Source organism: Lepisosteus oculatus, chromosome 10, assembly GCF_040954835.1.
Source record: "Lepisosteus oculatus isolate fLepOcu1 chromosome 10, fLepOcu1.hap2, whole genome shotgun sequence".
NCBI classification, from domain to species: Eukaryota; Metazoa; Chordata; class Actinopteri; order Semionotiformes; family Lepisosteidae; genus Lepisosteus; species Lepisosteus oculatus.
In genome coordinates, this window is record NC_090705.1 from 25,835,698 (window position 1) to 25,850,592 (window position 14,895).

At 40.6% G+C, this 14,895-nt stretch overlaps 1 protein-coding gene across 1 annotated transcript; it reads left to right on the forward strand.

Annotated features, from left to right (window-relative positions):
* The first annotated feature begins 891 nt into the window (after positions 1-891).
* On the forward strand, positions 892-7,406 carry LOC138241619 (zinc finger BED domain-containing protein 5-like). The gene is given in 5 exon segments (XM_069195272.1): positions 892-1,112; positions 3,263-3,441; positions 5,507-5,775; positions 5,778-6,062; positions 6,147-7,406. Coding segments are annotated over 5 exon segments (2,214 nt in total).
* Positions 7,407-14,895: the final 7,489 nt, after the last annotated feature.

A 14,895-nucleotide genomic window follows, 5' to 3' on the forward strand; every position in this document is an offset into this window, starting at 1 on the left:
TCATGTTTGCGGTTCGGGAAGTACTGCAGGCCTAGACCGGATGTTCCCCATTTGAATTATTATATTCTCGGAAACCACGGGGCCTATTGGATGTGGTCAAAGAATCGTGGGAGCATCAACCTTCCCCTATACAAACTATCATTGAGCATGTGGAACAGATGAGAGAAAGAATAAATGTTGTTGTTCCCATAATGAAAGAAAACCTGGAGAAGGCCCAGGCTCAACAACAACAAATCTATAATAGGGGAGCGGTTGCAAGGGAATTTCAGACTGGGGACAGAGTACTGGTCTTAGTCCCAACCCCAGAGTGTTAATTCTTGGCATCCTGGCAGGGGCCTTATGAAGTAATGGAAAAGGTGGGGCCGGTCAATTATAAGGTCAAGCAACATGACAGGAGATGGCAGCATCAAATCTACCACATCAATTTGCTGAAGAAATGGCATGGTTCCGAAGTTCTGCTCACTCACTTTTCCTCGGACCCTCTGGAAGAAGAAACGGGTGCGGTAGCCATGGGAGACCTGGCTCCGGCTCAGAAACAGGAATAACAAGAATTCCTAACCCAAAACAAAGATGTTTTTTCCCGGACACCTGGTCGAACCCATCTTATACGACATAAGATTATCACGGAACCAGGGAAGAAGGTAAGACTACCCCCGTATCGAGTACCAGAAGCCAAAAGGAAATTGATTAAAGAAGAGGTGGGAAAAATGCTGGAGATGGGAATAATCGAGGAATCCCATAGTGAGTGGGCTAGCCCGATAGTTCTGATCTCCAAGCCGGATGGAACTATTTAATTTTGCAACAATTTCAAAAGGTTAAATGAGACCAACACCTCTGCTCCAGCTTGCGCCAGTGAGACCGAGCTGTTATAATGGGGAGATCCCAAGGCAAATGTTTGAGGCCCAGTTCCAGATGGCAGCCTGGGCAAATGGCTGGTCTCAGGTGGAGATGGTGGGCCACCTCGCCGCCGTCCTGGAGGGGAAGGCCTGCCAGGCGTTGCTGGATGTACCTGGGGACCGGCGGTACAACTACGCTGCGTTTGCGTCGGCCTTCCAGTGGCGTTTTGGCAGGAGAGGGGTGCGGAACCAGGGAACTGTTTACATGGAAAACGGGCAATCTCCCCAGACTGTATGCTTGTTTCACTGTTACCTGGATACCTCTTGGGGGATATCCTCTATATCCTCTTGGGGGGAATATCCTCTTGGGGGATATTCTAACAACAAGTGATTATAAGATGATCTGTCAAAGTGCAATGAAATACAATATGCTGGACAGTACACTTCTCAAACTGCTTTATGGGATAACAACAATAACAACAACAATTTTACAAGTCCTGGGAGGAAGAATATCATGAATATTTATAATACTAAACTTTATTTTATATAGGTTTGCTTTAAAAAAAAACTTTAATAAATGCATTTGCATTTCCACACAGAGCAGTGTTTACTTGAACATGGAGATGCTATACTGAATAATTCCTGCACACAACCATCGCAGTGGAATTTGCATCATTTGGCAGGGCTATGATTCAGACAAGTGGTGGTGGATTTGGAGACAAAATGTATTTACATTGGGTTGTTGGAAGTGGAGCACTAATAACCCCAAAACTCTACTTATTATTTTACAAGAGAATGCACCTGACAAGCTGGACAGTATGCTTCTCAACAACAACAATAACAACAACAATTTACAAGTTCTGGGAGGAAAAATAATCAATATTAATAATAATAACAACAATAATAATAATAATAGTAATAAATTTTATTTTATATAGTGCCTTTAAAGGTGGCTCCTCAAAGCACTTTACAGGATAACAACCGATGAAACAACAGTGGCTGGGGGTTGAAAATACCTGTGAAACCAGTTTGTTCACAAAGAATGTACTGTAGACACAAAGACTCAGTAGCAATAGCAATTAGCAATATCAAAATAGCAATATTATGGACACACAATTGACTTTTTTTAAAAAAAAGTTTTTTTTGACAGCTGTTTTTTGTTGACAGCTTGACACAAGTTTATCAGTGAAAAGACCACAGGCATTCTTCCTCCCCCCAACATTCTCAGAGTAGAATAGAATTTATTATTTGCACAATTTATTACAGTGCGAAATTTATTATTATTGATTACTAATAGTTAATGCTAACACCTAGCTTTCTTAACCCAAGAAGTACTACCGTAAGTACTATACAGTTAAGTACTACTACTGTAAGCAAAAAAAAAAAGGGGTTTTTTTGGTGTCTTTCACTGGAAGACTTTCCCCCTTCTACTTTGAAAATACCTGTGAAACCGATTTAATTCGTCACAGCCAGCACTCCCGCAGAGAGTTATGAAAACCGTGCAGCGCCAGGCGAATGCACATTAATATGTTGGGCTTCTGGGCTCGGGTGGATTTGCGCCCTACAGTTCAACCTCCGGTACCGCTGTGTACTGTACATTCAGTACGAACATGTGTTATTTTGAAATATAAAAAATGTCAATATACTGTAGGAGAAATTGAGTATTGGTCTGTATTTTTTTTAAATACCAATAACAGCAACATACAGTTTACATCATATGTTTATGTTTCTAAATTAATATCGGTTGTGGACTACAGTTCAGCATTCAATTCCGTCATACCCAGTCAACTGGTGACAAAGCTCAGGGGATTAGGTCTGTGCAACTCTGTCTGCAACTGGCTGCTGGACTTTCTTATCGAGAGACCACAGGTGGTGCGGATAGGCAATAAAACATCAACACCACTCACCCTGAGTACTGGAACCCCACAAGGCTGCTGTCTGAGTCCAAGGTTGTACTCCCATTTTACTCACGACTGCACAGCAAGACACAGCAACAACTGCATCATTAAGTTTGCCGATGACATCACTATAATAGGACTGATTAGTGATGATGACGAGTCCACTTACAGGGATGAAGTTGTACAGCTGCTTAGGTGGTGTCATAGCGATAACCTGGACTTGAACATTTAAGAAAACGAAAGAGCTAATAGTGGACTTTCGGAGACACAGGCCACACACTCACAACCCACTCAGTATTGATGGAACGGAAGTGGAAACAGTCACCAGCTTTAGGTTTTTGGGAATTCACATCTCTAAAGATCTAACCTGGACTGTGAACACTGACTCTATCATGAAGAAGGCTCAGCAGCGCCTTTATTTCTTGCAGTGCCTCAAGCGATGGGGGATGCCAATACATGTGTGGTGAACTTCTACCGCTGCACCATCAAGAGCGTCCTCACCAACGGGATCACCGTGTGGTATGGCAGCACCTCTTCGCGAGAAAGAAAGGCACTGCAGAGAATGGTCAATATGGCCCAGAAGATCATCAGCTGCGATCTCACTGAGATTGAACAGCTCTATGAGGACCGCTGCCGTGGTAGAATTCTGGCCATCACAGAGGGCAGTCACCAACACGGGCATGAGGTCTTCACCCCACTGCCCTCAGGCAAGAGATATAAGAGCATACGGACACTTACCACTAGATTCTTCAATAGCTTCTATCCACAAGCAGTGAGACTGGCGAACACACTTAGCCATCCCCCTCGGACCAGACCTACACCATCACCATCTACCTCTTTATGATTTCTTATCTATTGCACATCTCCAGTCATTGTTTACATGTCTGTATTGTTTACATTCAAACTGTCTACATGTTTACTTGCACATTGTCTATTGTTTGTTTGTACATTGTCTTGATGCACTATTTGCACTTTGTCTTGTTTTTTACACTTGTTTTACAATCGAGAAACTTTCTGTAAGTAAGAATTCCATTGTACCAGTACCGGTTACATATGGCAATAAAGTTCAAGTTCAAGTTCAAGTTCATCGTTTATGACCTTAATGACCTTCGTTATGCTCCTCTGCGTTTTATGCTTAGCTACTAAAATTTCCCTTTAGTGGTAAAATACCATATAAATATTCAATACTAAGCGGATTAAAATGTGCACAGTAAAGAGATTAAATGATTAAATCTTTTCACTTACGACCAATACACCACATTATCTTCCATGTCGCATTAACATTGGAATGTTTTTTTTACAAGTATCAAAAGAAGCGATACACAACCTGTCTCCTCTATAACTCTTCATTTTACAGAGAAATTCTGCCAAAGCTCACAACATTGTCCAATAATACTCTTCTTGTGTCTAATTTTTAGTTAATCAGGATTTGAGCTACAGACCATAACAGACCAAAAAACAGAATCCACCTGTGATTCGGGTGTTAACAAAACGTGTTTACAACGAAAGTGAAATACAGTAATACTACCAGCTATATAGATACATAGATTTAGATATTTAGATCCTTAAATTAATATCATTATTAATTTCTTTAGATATGTGATTACATATTCTCGATTATAAAACAGATAATTCCGGTCCTGGAATCTGACTGGCTGTCACCCTTCTGAAGCGGCACCATAATATCTGGTATAGGGACGCCCCAGAAATTTGACTTTTTACTGTGTGATAAATTTTAAAGACTACTTCTTAGCGTAGATAAGAAAGTGTAGATAAAAAAGCTTGGATTCTCATGTATCTGGTACAAGTATCTTTTAAAACAGTCTTTGTTGTGCTCTTGAGGATCCTTGTGATATTTTGAGCTCTGGTTGAATGATAAGTGTCGCAGTTTAAATAATTTTCGTTTTAGAAATTATGAAACGCTCTGTTAAAAGCAAGGGAGTTTTTATGTCTGTTATACTAAAAGAAAATGCTTGACAAAGTAGGGATTGGACAGTTTCCAAGTGGTTGTACAAATGTGCTAAAGAAATAAACAAAAAAAGTAATTTATTCCTTTATCCTATTGGCTAGCTCAGTGGTTCTCAAACTGTGGTACGCGTACCGGGAGTGGTACGTAAAGGGCCGCCAGGTGGTATGCCATATGCCCCTGGAACTGTGTTGTGTGCGCTGAAAAAACGGGACGGGTTTTCATATTTTTTATTTTAATACGTGTCGAATACGCAGCCTACGTACTACGGTACAGCGCACGCTAATTTTTGAGTGGACACAGAGTTACGATGTAATTCTATACCACTCTATAGGAATGCATGCTATGGAGTAAGTGACCAATTGTATTTAAAAAAAGCTATCTCCAGCAAATAGGGAGGAAGAGAACGTGCGTGATCTTGGAACACCGCCAATCTTGTAAGCGTGGGAAAGTATAGAAATGCATGCTACGAACTTAAGTGAACAATTGTATTTAAAAAAAGCTATCTCCAGCAAATAGGGAGGAAGAGAACGTGTGTGATCTTGGAACACGCCAATTTTGTAAGCGTGGGAAAGCGTGACAGATAACAGAAAAAATATTTAAGGACTGTTCTGGGTTAGTTTGAGAAAAATACATCAAGTATCTCTGTTTCACATCCATGCGCATGAAAGAAAAACGTCTGAGACGGACTTTTGACTGCCTTTAAAGGGGAAACGGGAAATATTTCTCCAACAGCGCCACATTCGTCAACAATTGATTGAAAATGAATACCTCGCAAAAATCAAATATTATGTCCTGGCTGAAAGGAATAGACACCAAGAATAATGATGCCAGATCCGACAGATCACACACACCTGTTGAGATTGAGGAGGATTATACATCTGCCACCGACACCAACTCTGCCGCTGAACCTGCTAGTGTTAGCAAGTGTCGGAAGATGGCTACAAGGCGGTACGATCCAAATTATCTAAATTTTGGATTTACTTACACCGGTACAGAGGAAGAGCCAAGACCACAGTGTGTCGTGTGCTATGAGATTCTCAGCAATGAAAGCATGAAGCCAGCACATTTAAGTGGCCCTTTACCACAAAGCATGCTCTCTTGAAGGATAAGCCTGTTGATTTTTTTCAAAGGAAACTTAAAGATCTGAAGCAGCGCAAGTCCACCATAAGGAACAGTGCCACTCCAATTACCAAAGCCCAAGAAGCATCTTACTATGCAAGCTTGAGGATTGCTAAAGCAGGTGAGCCCCGCACTATCGGTGAAGAACTTTGTTTACCGTTGGCAAAAGAGATGATACTTATTATGTGTGGAGAAAAAGCTGCTAAACAGCTCGACCTGGTGGCCCTTTCGAAAGACACAGTCACTCATAGAATAATTGATATGGCGGATGATGTCAAAAATACGCTGATAGAGCGCATTAAGATGAGCAGATGATTTTCACAGCAATTGGATGAGTCTGTAGATGTCGTCAATTTGGCAAATTTGCTTGTTTACGTTAGATATGAGTTTGAGGGCATGTCGCATGAGGACTTTCTGTTCTGCAAGCCGCTACCAACAAGAACTACAGGAGAGCACATATTTCAGCTTCTGAACAAATTTATTGAAGATAATGGCATTGACTGGAAAAAATGCGTCAGAGTTTGTACAGACGGTGCTAGAGCGATGACAGGAAGACACAGCGGTGTAGTCGCACGAATTAGAGAGGTTGCTCCAGATATGAAGTGGACCCACTGCAGCATCCACCGCGAGGCCTTGGCAGCCAAGAGAATGCCTGAGGATTTGAAATCGGTGTTAGACTCTGCTGTCAGAGTTGTGAATTTTATCAAGGCTCAACCAATGAATTCACGCCTGTTCAGTGTGCTTTGTAATGAAATGGGCAGTGAACATGAGCAGCTTTTGCTATATACTGAAGTGAGATGGTTATCAAGGGGAAGAGTGCTCACGAGGCTCTTTGAGTTGTACTCTGAGGTACAGATGTTTTTGCATGACCAGCAATCTCCCTTGGCAAGTCTATTTGATGATCCAGTGTGGCTGGTAAAATTGGCCTACCTGGCTGATATATTCTCACGCTTGAATGAGCTGAATATGGCACTGCAGGGGCTCTCTTTAACAATTTTTGATTTGTCTGACAAGATCACTGCTATGAAGAAAAAGCTGCAACTTTTTGTTAATAAAATCAACGCAGGTGATGTGTCTGCTTTCCCAACTCTAGAGAACCATCTGCACACATATGGTGAGGAACTTGATGCTGCTGTTCAAGATGTGATTGCAGTGCACCTCTTGTCATTGAAAGAACAGTTCTCAGAGTATTTTCCAGTTGAGGCCACACCAGAGTGGATCAGGAACCCCTTTACTGTTGATGCCGAAGGAATACCCAAGAATCTCTCCTCTGCTGAGCAAGAGAAGTTGCTCGAGTTATCATCTGATGCGACTCTGATGTCAGAATTGAAACGACAGTCACTGTTGCATTTCTGGATCCAAAGACAGAGTGAATACCCAGCCCTCTCGTTAAAGGCTGTGCAATTTTTGATGCCTTTTGCTACTACCTACCTTTGTGAGAAAGGCTTCTCTGTTCTCACTGCAATCAAGACAAAGTACTGCAGCAAAATGGATGCTGAGCCAGATCTTCGTTTGAAGCTCACTGCCCTCGTCCCTGACATTGGAAGGCTTTGCTCAACTAAACAAGCTCACCCCTCTCACTGAAATGGTAAGTGCGCAGTGTTATTTTTATAAGTGTTTCTATTTTTATTATATGTGTATGTGAGAGTGTGTGCGCACACTCATGTTGCTCATTGAGAGTTTCTGTGGTTCCTATGGGAAGATGACTTGTAGGTGGTACTTGGATGCTTTGGTTTGATCAGTGGTGGTACTTGGTCCAAAACGTTTGAGAACCACTGGCCTAGCTAATATCCCGTGCTTGTTAGTTAGATCATGAAATGCTGTGGTGTTACTTTTTGTCGATGAAAAAATAAAGTATTTTCATTTAAAATGACGGTTACAAATAATGTGGACCAGCGTAAAACTTTGAGTTTAAAGCTTGTCCAATGTCATTCATTATTAATATTATTAGTAATATCTTCGGTAAAGGCTTTTACGCATAAAATATTTCTGCATAATTAAATTATTTATGATAAAGGTAGGTTGTGTACTTTTGCCCAACTGAGCTATCCTGCTTTCATAAAATATAACAACTTTTTAATGACTGATGATTAACATGTTGTTGTAGTGTGCTCTCATGAGGCACCAGTTCTGTAGGGTTTGGGCATTTACTGGGACAATTATTAATTGTAGCAGTAAGTCACAAAATGATTCTTTTAATGGATTTAGAATCCAACCATGCGATATAACTCAAACAACGCACACACACAGGTACTTATACACAAGGATACATTTATTAATACATAGAATATGCATGTAAACCTAACAGATCTTATTGTGAGGGTTATCAGAATACGAAAGATATATATTCAATCAGTTACGAAGAGTTACATATCTCAAGAGGACATACGTTCAGTATATCATTCATTTAGACCGTTTCGTAAATGAACTTGGTTATAGCTTCTACATTGGATACTCAAAACAAGTACGTAACTCTTAGGAATTAAATTGATATCAACTGGTTGGGATAACACTTGAATTCTTGAGCTGTAATGCAGTGAAGTTGAATACTCATCCAATCTCTGGGGATACAGATCTCCTGCGGGCTCTCTGGCTCCGTGCCAGGCTGTGCTGTGTGGCTTGCGACGGTGCGCTGCTGATGCTCACTGACCGGCTAGTTAGTGTTGGCTTTAACTAGCACAGTTGTGCACAGGAGAAAAGATGACTGTGGGTCCCAGCAGGTCAGGAAGAGGACCGGTTCGTTCCTGATGAAGCGCTAGTTCTGAATAGTGATTCAGCTGTCCACAGTTCCGACCTGTTCACGAGGCTTGCTGCTGATGCTAACCTCGGGTGGATCCTCTGGTTACTCTCTGGCAACCTCCGCTCTAGACTCTTAGAACAAAGGAAAGTTCTGGCACTCTGACACACTGGCCGTTCCGTGGTTGTCCGGGTTGAGTCTCAGGATGGTCAGGAGGCGTGCTGCGAGATTCCTGCCCTGGAATTCCTGCCCTGGAATTGTCTCGCACCCCTGGAATTCTCCTTAGAATTCTCCTACTGGAATAGTCCCTAGAAATGTCCTACTCCAGGCTCTCCGTGTTGCCTGTTTTTACCTGGAGGAACTTCAGCTCGTTCATTGGCTGAAAGTTTAATGGGCATCAGAGACCCACGTGGGTTACTCGGCCCTACCAGTCCCTCATTGGTTGATCAACATGAGATATGAGTCACTTACTCCTGACACTTAGGAATGCAGTCCAGATGTCCATCTGGCACTCCCTAGACAGATAGGCGCCAATGGATGACCATTGATCAGGATAGCCAGGCTTAGCTAAGTGCATCCCCATTTGGGAGCTGTCCCTTATCAAAAGAAAACTTAAATCAGCCTGCATGAATAGTTTCCCTGTGGCTGCACCGCAGAGATGAAGAGAGAGATGGGGCCTCATTTGGGAATGCACAGCAACACTTATTCTGTCTTATTAACAAGCATTGCCGCTACATTGTAATACACAGTTTAAATTTAAAAGCTCAAATGCTGTACATGAGAGGTTAAGCTTTATTGGCTTCTCCTGGCGGTTTTACAAGGCGATTCCAGATACTTTCTGGTATGATGTCAAATGACATGAGACACTGCATGATACTGTGTGAAACTGCGTTTTCATGGGATGCCCATCACGATGTACCGCGAAATACCCCGCCTGTTTTGAATGGCTGCAATTGTACTTTGTACTTTTACAACATGTCTTAATTCTTCTTCTCTTCATTTAAATGTTGAGATCTGTATTTTACATTAAACTAAGAATCTGTTCCTGGCTTGAAGTTAGACTTGATTATGCTAGATATTATTGAAATATGCAGGTATTTGTTCTATTGAATGATGCAATGCAACCAAGTCGTGTTAGTAATCGGAGGCATATATACTGTACTGTATATTCAGTATATATTATGAGTTTCAATGGGCAGCACAGTGGCACAGTTGATAGGCTTGCTGCCTCATAGAAGACAAATCCCTTGGTTCAGTTCTGGACCTGAGGTGCTATGATCTTTTTATGTTCTTCCTGTATTTGCTTGACTTTCCTCCAGATACACCGGTTTCTTTCCACAGTCCGAAGGCATACTGCTAGGTTAATTAGCTTTCAGTAAAATTGGCTCTGATGTTAATGTGTGTCTGTCTGTGTATTATATAAAGCAGTTAGAAATGTATGAATGAGTTACAGTAAAAAAAGGAACCACAATTCACCAAAACCCTAATTATTGCTGTAAATATTTGCAACTCCTGATAAATAGTCAAATTACTTTGACTAATTTTACTGCTTTTCTCCTCAACGGTTATTAGGTACTGGTACAACGCAATATGTAGTAGTTTACAGGTCATGTGGTGTTTGTTAAGGCAACCAAGGCCAAATATCTTAGGATCCTATGTGGAGTAATACAGAGTGTTTGAGAGAGGGTTGAGAAGACAATAGGCAAAAGCAAGGTTGGGTATCCAAAGCCGAATTGTAAGACAGGGTCGACGTCCAGGATCGAGAAATGGGGTCAGAATCCGAAGGAGTCTTCAAAGATATCTAATCCAAATCGTTAGGCAAAGTTGTGGTCAAGGAACGAGCAGTGCGATCTAAGTCCAAAAGAGACGATCAGTGAAGGCAGTAGAAAACATGAGGTAGAAGATCTAGACAAGAAACTAATACCAAGCCTTGACCAGTGCATACTGAGGGTTTAAGTATGGCGTTTACTGGATAGGATTTGATGACGAACCACAGCGGGTGATAGTTAACTCATGCAATGTTGCTTGTTGTTAATAGGTATCTGCTGAAGCCAATTAGCTCATTTGCAAGAAATACTCCGAGGACTGGTCCTTGTAACAGTGTTCTTTTTGGAAGCCATAGCTATGGGGAACTATGGCTTGATGAGCTACAGATGTGGGTTATTCTATTTGTATTTGATTTATATGGCTTGTCTTTAGCAACCTTATAGGCAGCAGGGGAATAGGGTTTTGATTGCCATTACTGTAACAGGCTAGACTCACTGTATGCTCTAGAATCCCATGGATGATGGAATGTGTGCTTGGATGCACTGGAGAAGAGGCATAGCCTGAATTACTTGAAGCTGTTGCTACTATGTTTATTTGTGAGCATGAACAGTGTGCTGGAAAAAAATGTGCTAGGAGCTCAGAGGTCTTCCAACTGTGAGATACCAAAGAAAAAAGGCTTTTCGGTCTTCTCTTCTGTCTAGTCAAATTCGAGTGAGTGAAAAATGTGTGAAAAAGAAATGTTAAACTTGACTTTTAGAAACTCTTTATTTATGTCTTTTGAAAAGTCTGAACAGCAGTCACTGAGCTGAAGTATATTAGTCCACTTGTTTATTAGTGCACTGTAACTGTAAAACTATGGAGTAGGAGACCCAGCTGTATTCCCTAGCACTGATAGAAGCAAGGTGGTGGGTTGACTATTATGCTTCTGGCTGTGCCGGTAGGCAATGTTATGTGTATGTGCAGTTGTAAAACTAAAAGACAGGAGACTCGGCCACATTCCCCTGCCCTGATGTACTGTAGAAACGCTGTAAGTTGATCATTACATTCCTGGACATGGCGGGATACCTGGGTGAAGACCAGAGAGCAGGACGTGCAGATGAAAGGGACCCACCTATGCCAATGAAGATGAAGTGGCTTCTCTGGCAACAAATGTCATGTCTCAGCCGCAAAGACAGAGAAGAACCTTCACAGGGGTGAGTACACACTTGATAGATAGTGTGTTTTAACTGTGTTTTTGGGCTGCAAGTTGTTAGTTAGGTTAGTAAATGAAAGAAAAAAGAATATGTGAGAAAGTGAGCATAAGAAAATCATATACAAAGTTGTCTGCAACAAACTCACCTAGTGGGGTGGGCCAGTTTGGTACACAGAAATATAAAGTATTTGGAATTACAGTGTTGTGAAGTATTCCAGAGTTAAAAAGAAAGAAAGATGGGATTTTAAGACGTATTCTAAAATATTTGCTTGCTTTACACACAGGTACTTATTAGAAACCTGCTGTAAACATTTTTTAAAGTAAAGAACCGTTGTTGAAATTACATTACGGTCACAAATAATCAGACAGAGACAGGTCTGCAATCAACAAAGTCATGTTATGTCATGTCATTTACCAAACCACTTTATACAGTACCACACAGTGTCGCGGGAAGCCAGAGCCTACCCAGCAAGCAAGGAGCACAAAGCAGGGTACACCCTGGACAGGGCACCAGTGCATCACAGAGCAAGTGCAAGGGAACAATTTGGAGGTCATGATAAAGGCCAGTGGGGAAATTTGGCTGGCCACTGGGATAACTCCCTACTGTTATCAAGAAATGCCTTGAGATCTTTAATGACCACTGAGAATCAGGACCTAGGTTTAACGTCTATCCGAAAGACAGTACTACTGTCTACCGGGGCGTTGAGCCACACAGACTGCAGAGTGGGTGCCTCCCACTGGTCCCACTAAAACCACTTCCAGCAGCATCCACAGCTTCCCAGGAGGTCTCCCATTCAGGTACTGACCAGGCTCAAGCCTGCTTAGTTTCAGTGGGCTGCCAATTGAGAGCTGCAGCCACCAACAAAGTGTTCAATGGTACCAAAAAATATTTACTTGTACCAATAAAAGAAGTAATCTATAGCTTTAATCATTTCAACTTTGTATTAATGTTTGCTATATGTTTCAAAGCTTGGGTGGTATGGCAGTTAGTTGCTACAGATGCAGCCATTCAAACTTCATGGTACAAACCCGTACCACACGCAACTACCCACAAGCCACCATGGTATGTGATTGGCTGGCCAAAATGACTGAAAGTGGCACTTGTGGTGCATTGGTCAGTAGTGAAAAGATTTAATCATTTAATCTCTTTACTGTGCACATTTGTATGTATATGTATATGTATATGGAATTTTACAGCTAAAGGAAAATTTTAGTAGCTGAGCATAAAAAGAAGAGGAGCATAACACATCTGAAGGTTATAAACAATATTAATTTAGGAACATAAACATTTTTAAACTGTATATTGCTGGTATTGGTAGTTTAAATAAAAATACACACCAGTATTCCATTTGTCCCTAAACATTTTAAGCATCAAAGTCTTACATGTGATTATTTCGGAAACATTTTTATGTACTCCTGACCATATTATGTTTATATACTTTGTGAGAAAAGTGATAGTTTAGTGATACCTTATCTGTGAATATGCTCGTTATCAGAGTAAACAAAAGCATACTTTTAGAATTTGATAAATAGGGAATATAATATGGAATTGCATATCTCTCTCTTTCCTAGCGTTAATCCTGCATCAGCAGGGTCCGCTTGTCGGCACACCAGTCTCCATTTGGTGGTTTGAACCAAATCTTGGAGCTGACCGAGAAATACTACAACCGGCGCGTCACTCCGCCTGCCATCGGAGTGGGAAAGGGGGGGAAGGAGAACAAAGTAATGTAGCCAATTCATAGAGGGGGATTATTAGGAGGCATGGTAAATTTGGCCAGGACACCAGGGTTGCACCCCTACTCTTTTCGAGAAACACCCTGGGATTTTTAATGACCACAGAGAGTCAGGACCTCGGTTTTACATCTCATCTGAAGGACGGCACTTATTTACAGTATAGTGTCCCTGTCACTATACTGGGGCATTAGGACCCACCTGGACCGCAGGGTGAGCGCCCCCTGCTGGCCCCACTAACGCCTCTTCCAGCAGCAACCTTAGTTTTTCCCCAGGAGGTCTCTCATCCAGGTACTGACCAGGCTCACACCTGCTTAGCTTCAGTGGGTTGCCAGGTATGAGTTGATATCTATTGATATGTGTACAACTGTTTCACTTCTTGATGGTTTAAGTAACTTACTTATAAGGCTGAGGGTGGGTGTTCAAATCCAGCTATTGCCATGCGTTCTCTTTTAACAAATAAACCATATTTAGTCTTTGAAAAACTAAAATAGCAAATATTATGGACACTATATGACATTTTATATATTTCTAAATACCACAACATGTTCGTACTGTACCATCTGTGTACATGCAGTACGAACATGTTGTGGTATTTAGAAATATATAAAATGTCATATAGTGTCCATAATATTTACTATTTTACTATTTTAAAGAAGTGTTTATTTGTTAAAAGAAAACTCATGGCGATAGCTGGATTTGAACAACCACTGTCAGCCTTATAAGTCAGTCACTTAAGCCATCATGCCTCATCAAGAAGTGAAACAGTTGCATACATATCAATACAAAGTCTGATACTACTGTTTGTGCTACAATACCTGAATATAATTATATAGTTATTAATTTCTTTAGATACGCAATTCCATATTATATTCCCTACTCTAATAATATATCAAATTCTAAAAGTATGCTTTTGTTTACTCTGATAACGAGCGAATTCACAGAAAAAGTTAAAAGACTATCACTTTTCACAAAGTATATAATCTTAATATGGTCAGAAAGAGCACGTAAAAACATTGTAAGTTCTTTGATACTGTAAGACTTTGATACTTAAAATGTTTAGGGAGAAATGGAATACAGGTGTGTATTTTTTCTTTAAACTACCAATACTAGCAATATACAGTTTACATAATATGTTTATGTTCCTAAATTAATATATTTTATGAGCATGTGAAAGGCATAGTGAATCAGAGATTCTCAAAACTTACTTTGTATGATTAGAAATTAATATGTGATCGGATGAACGAAATGCTGTGGTGTTACTTTTTGTCAATGGAAAAATAAAATATTTTCGTTTACAAAGATGGTTTCAAAGAAATTGGACCAGAATAATACTTTGAGTTTACAGCTTGTCCAAGGTCATTCATTATTAATACTATTAGTAATATATTCGGCAAAGACTTTGATGCATAAAATATTTCTGCATAATTAAAATATTTATGATAAAGGTGGTAGGTTGTGTACATTTGCCCAACTGAGCAATCTTGCTTTCAAAAAATACACCAACTTTTAATGTTTAATGATTAGCATGATGTAATACACAGTTTAAATTTAAAAGTCTAAAAAGTATACAACTTAAATTCTTAATTGAATAAAGATTGCCCTTCAGCAGTGATCGGGATTCAAAACTGGATGTTTTCTGGTGA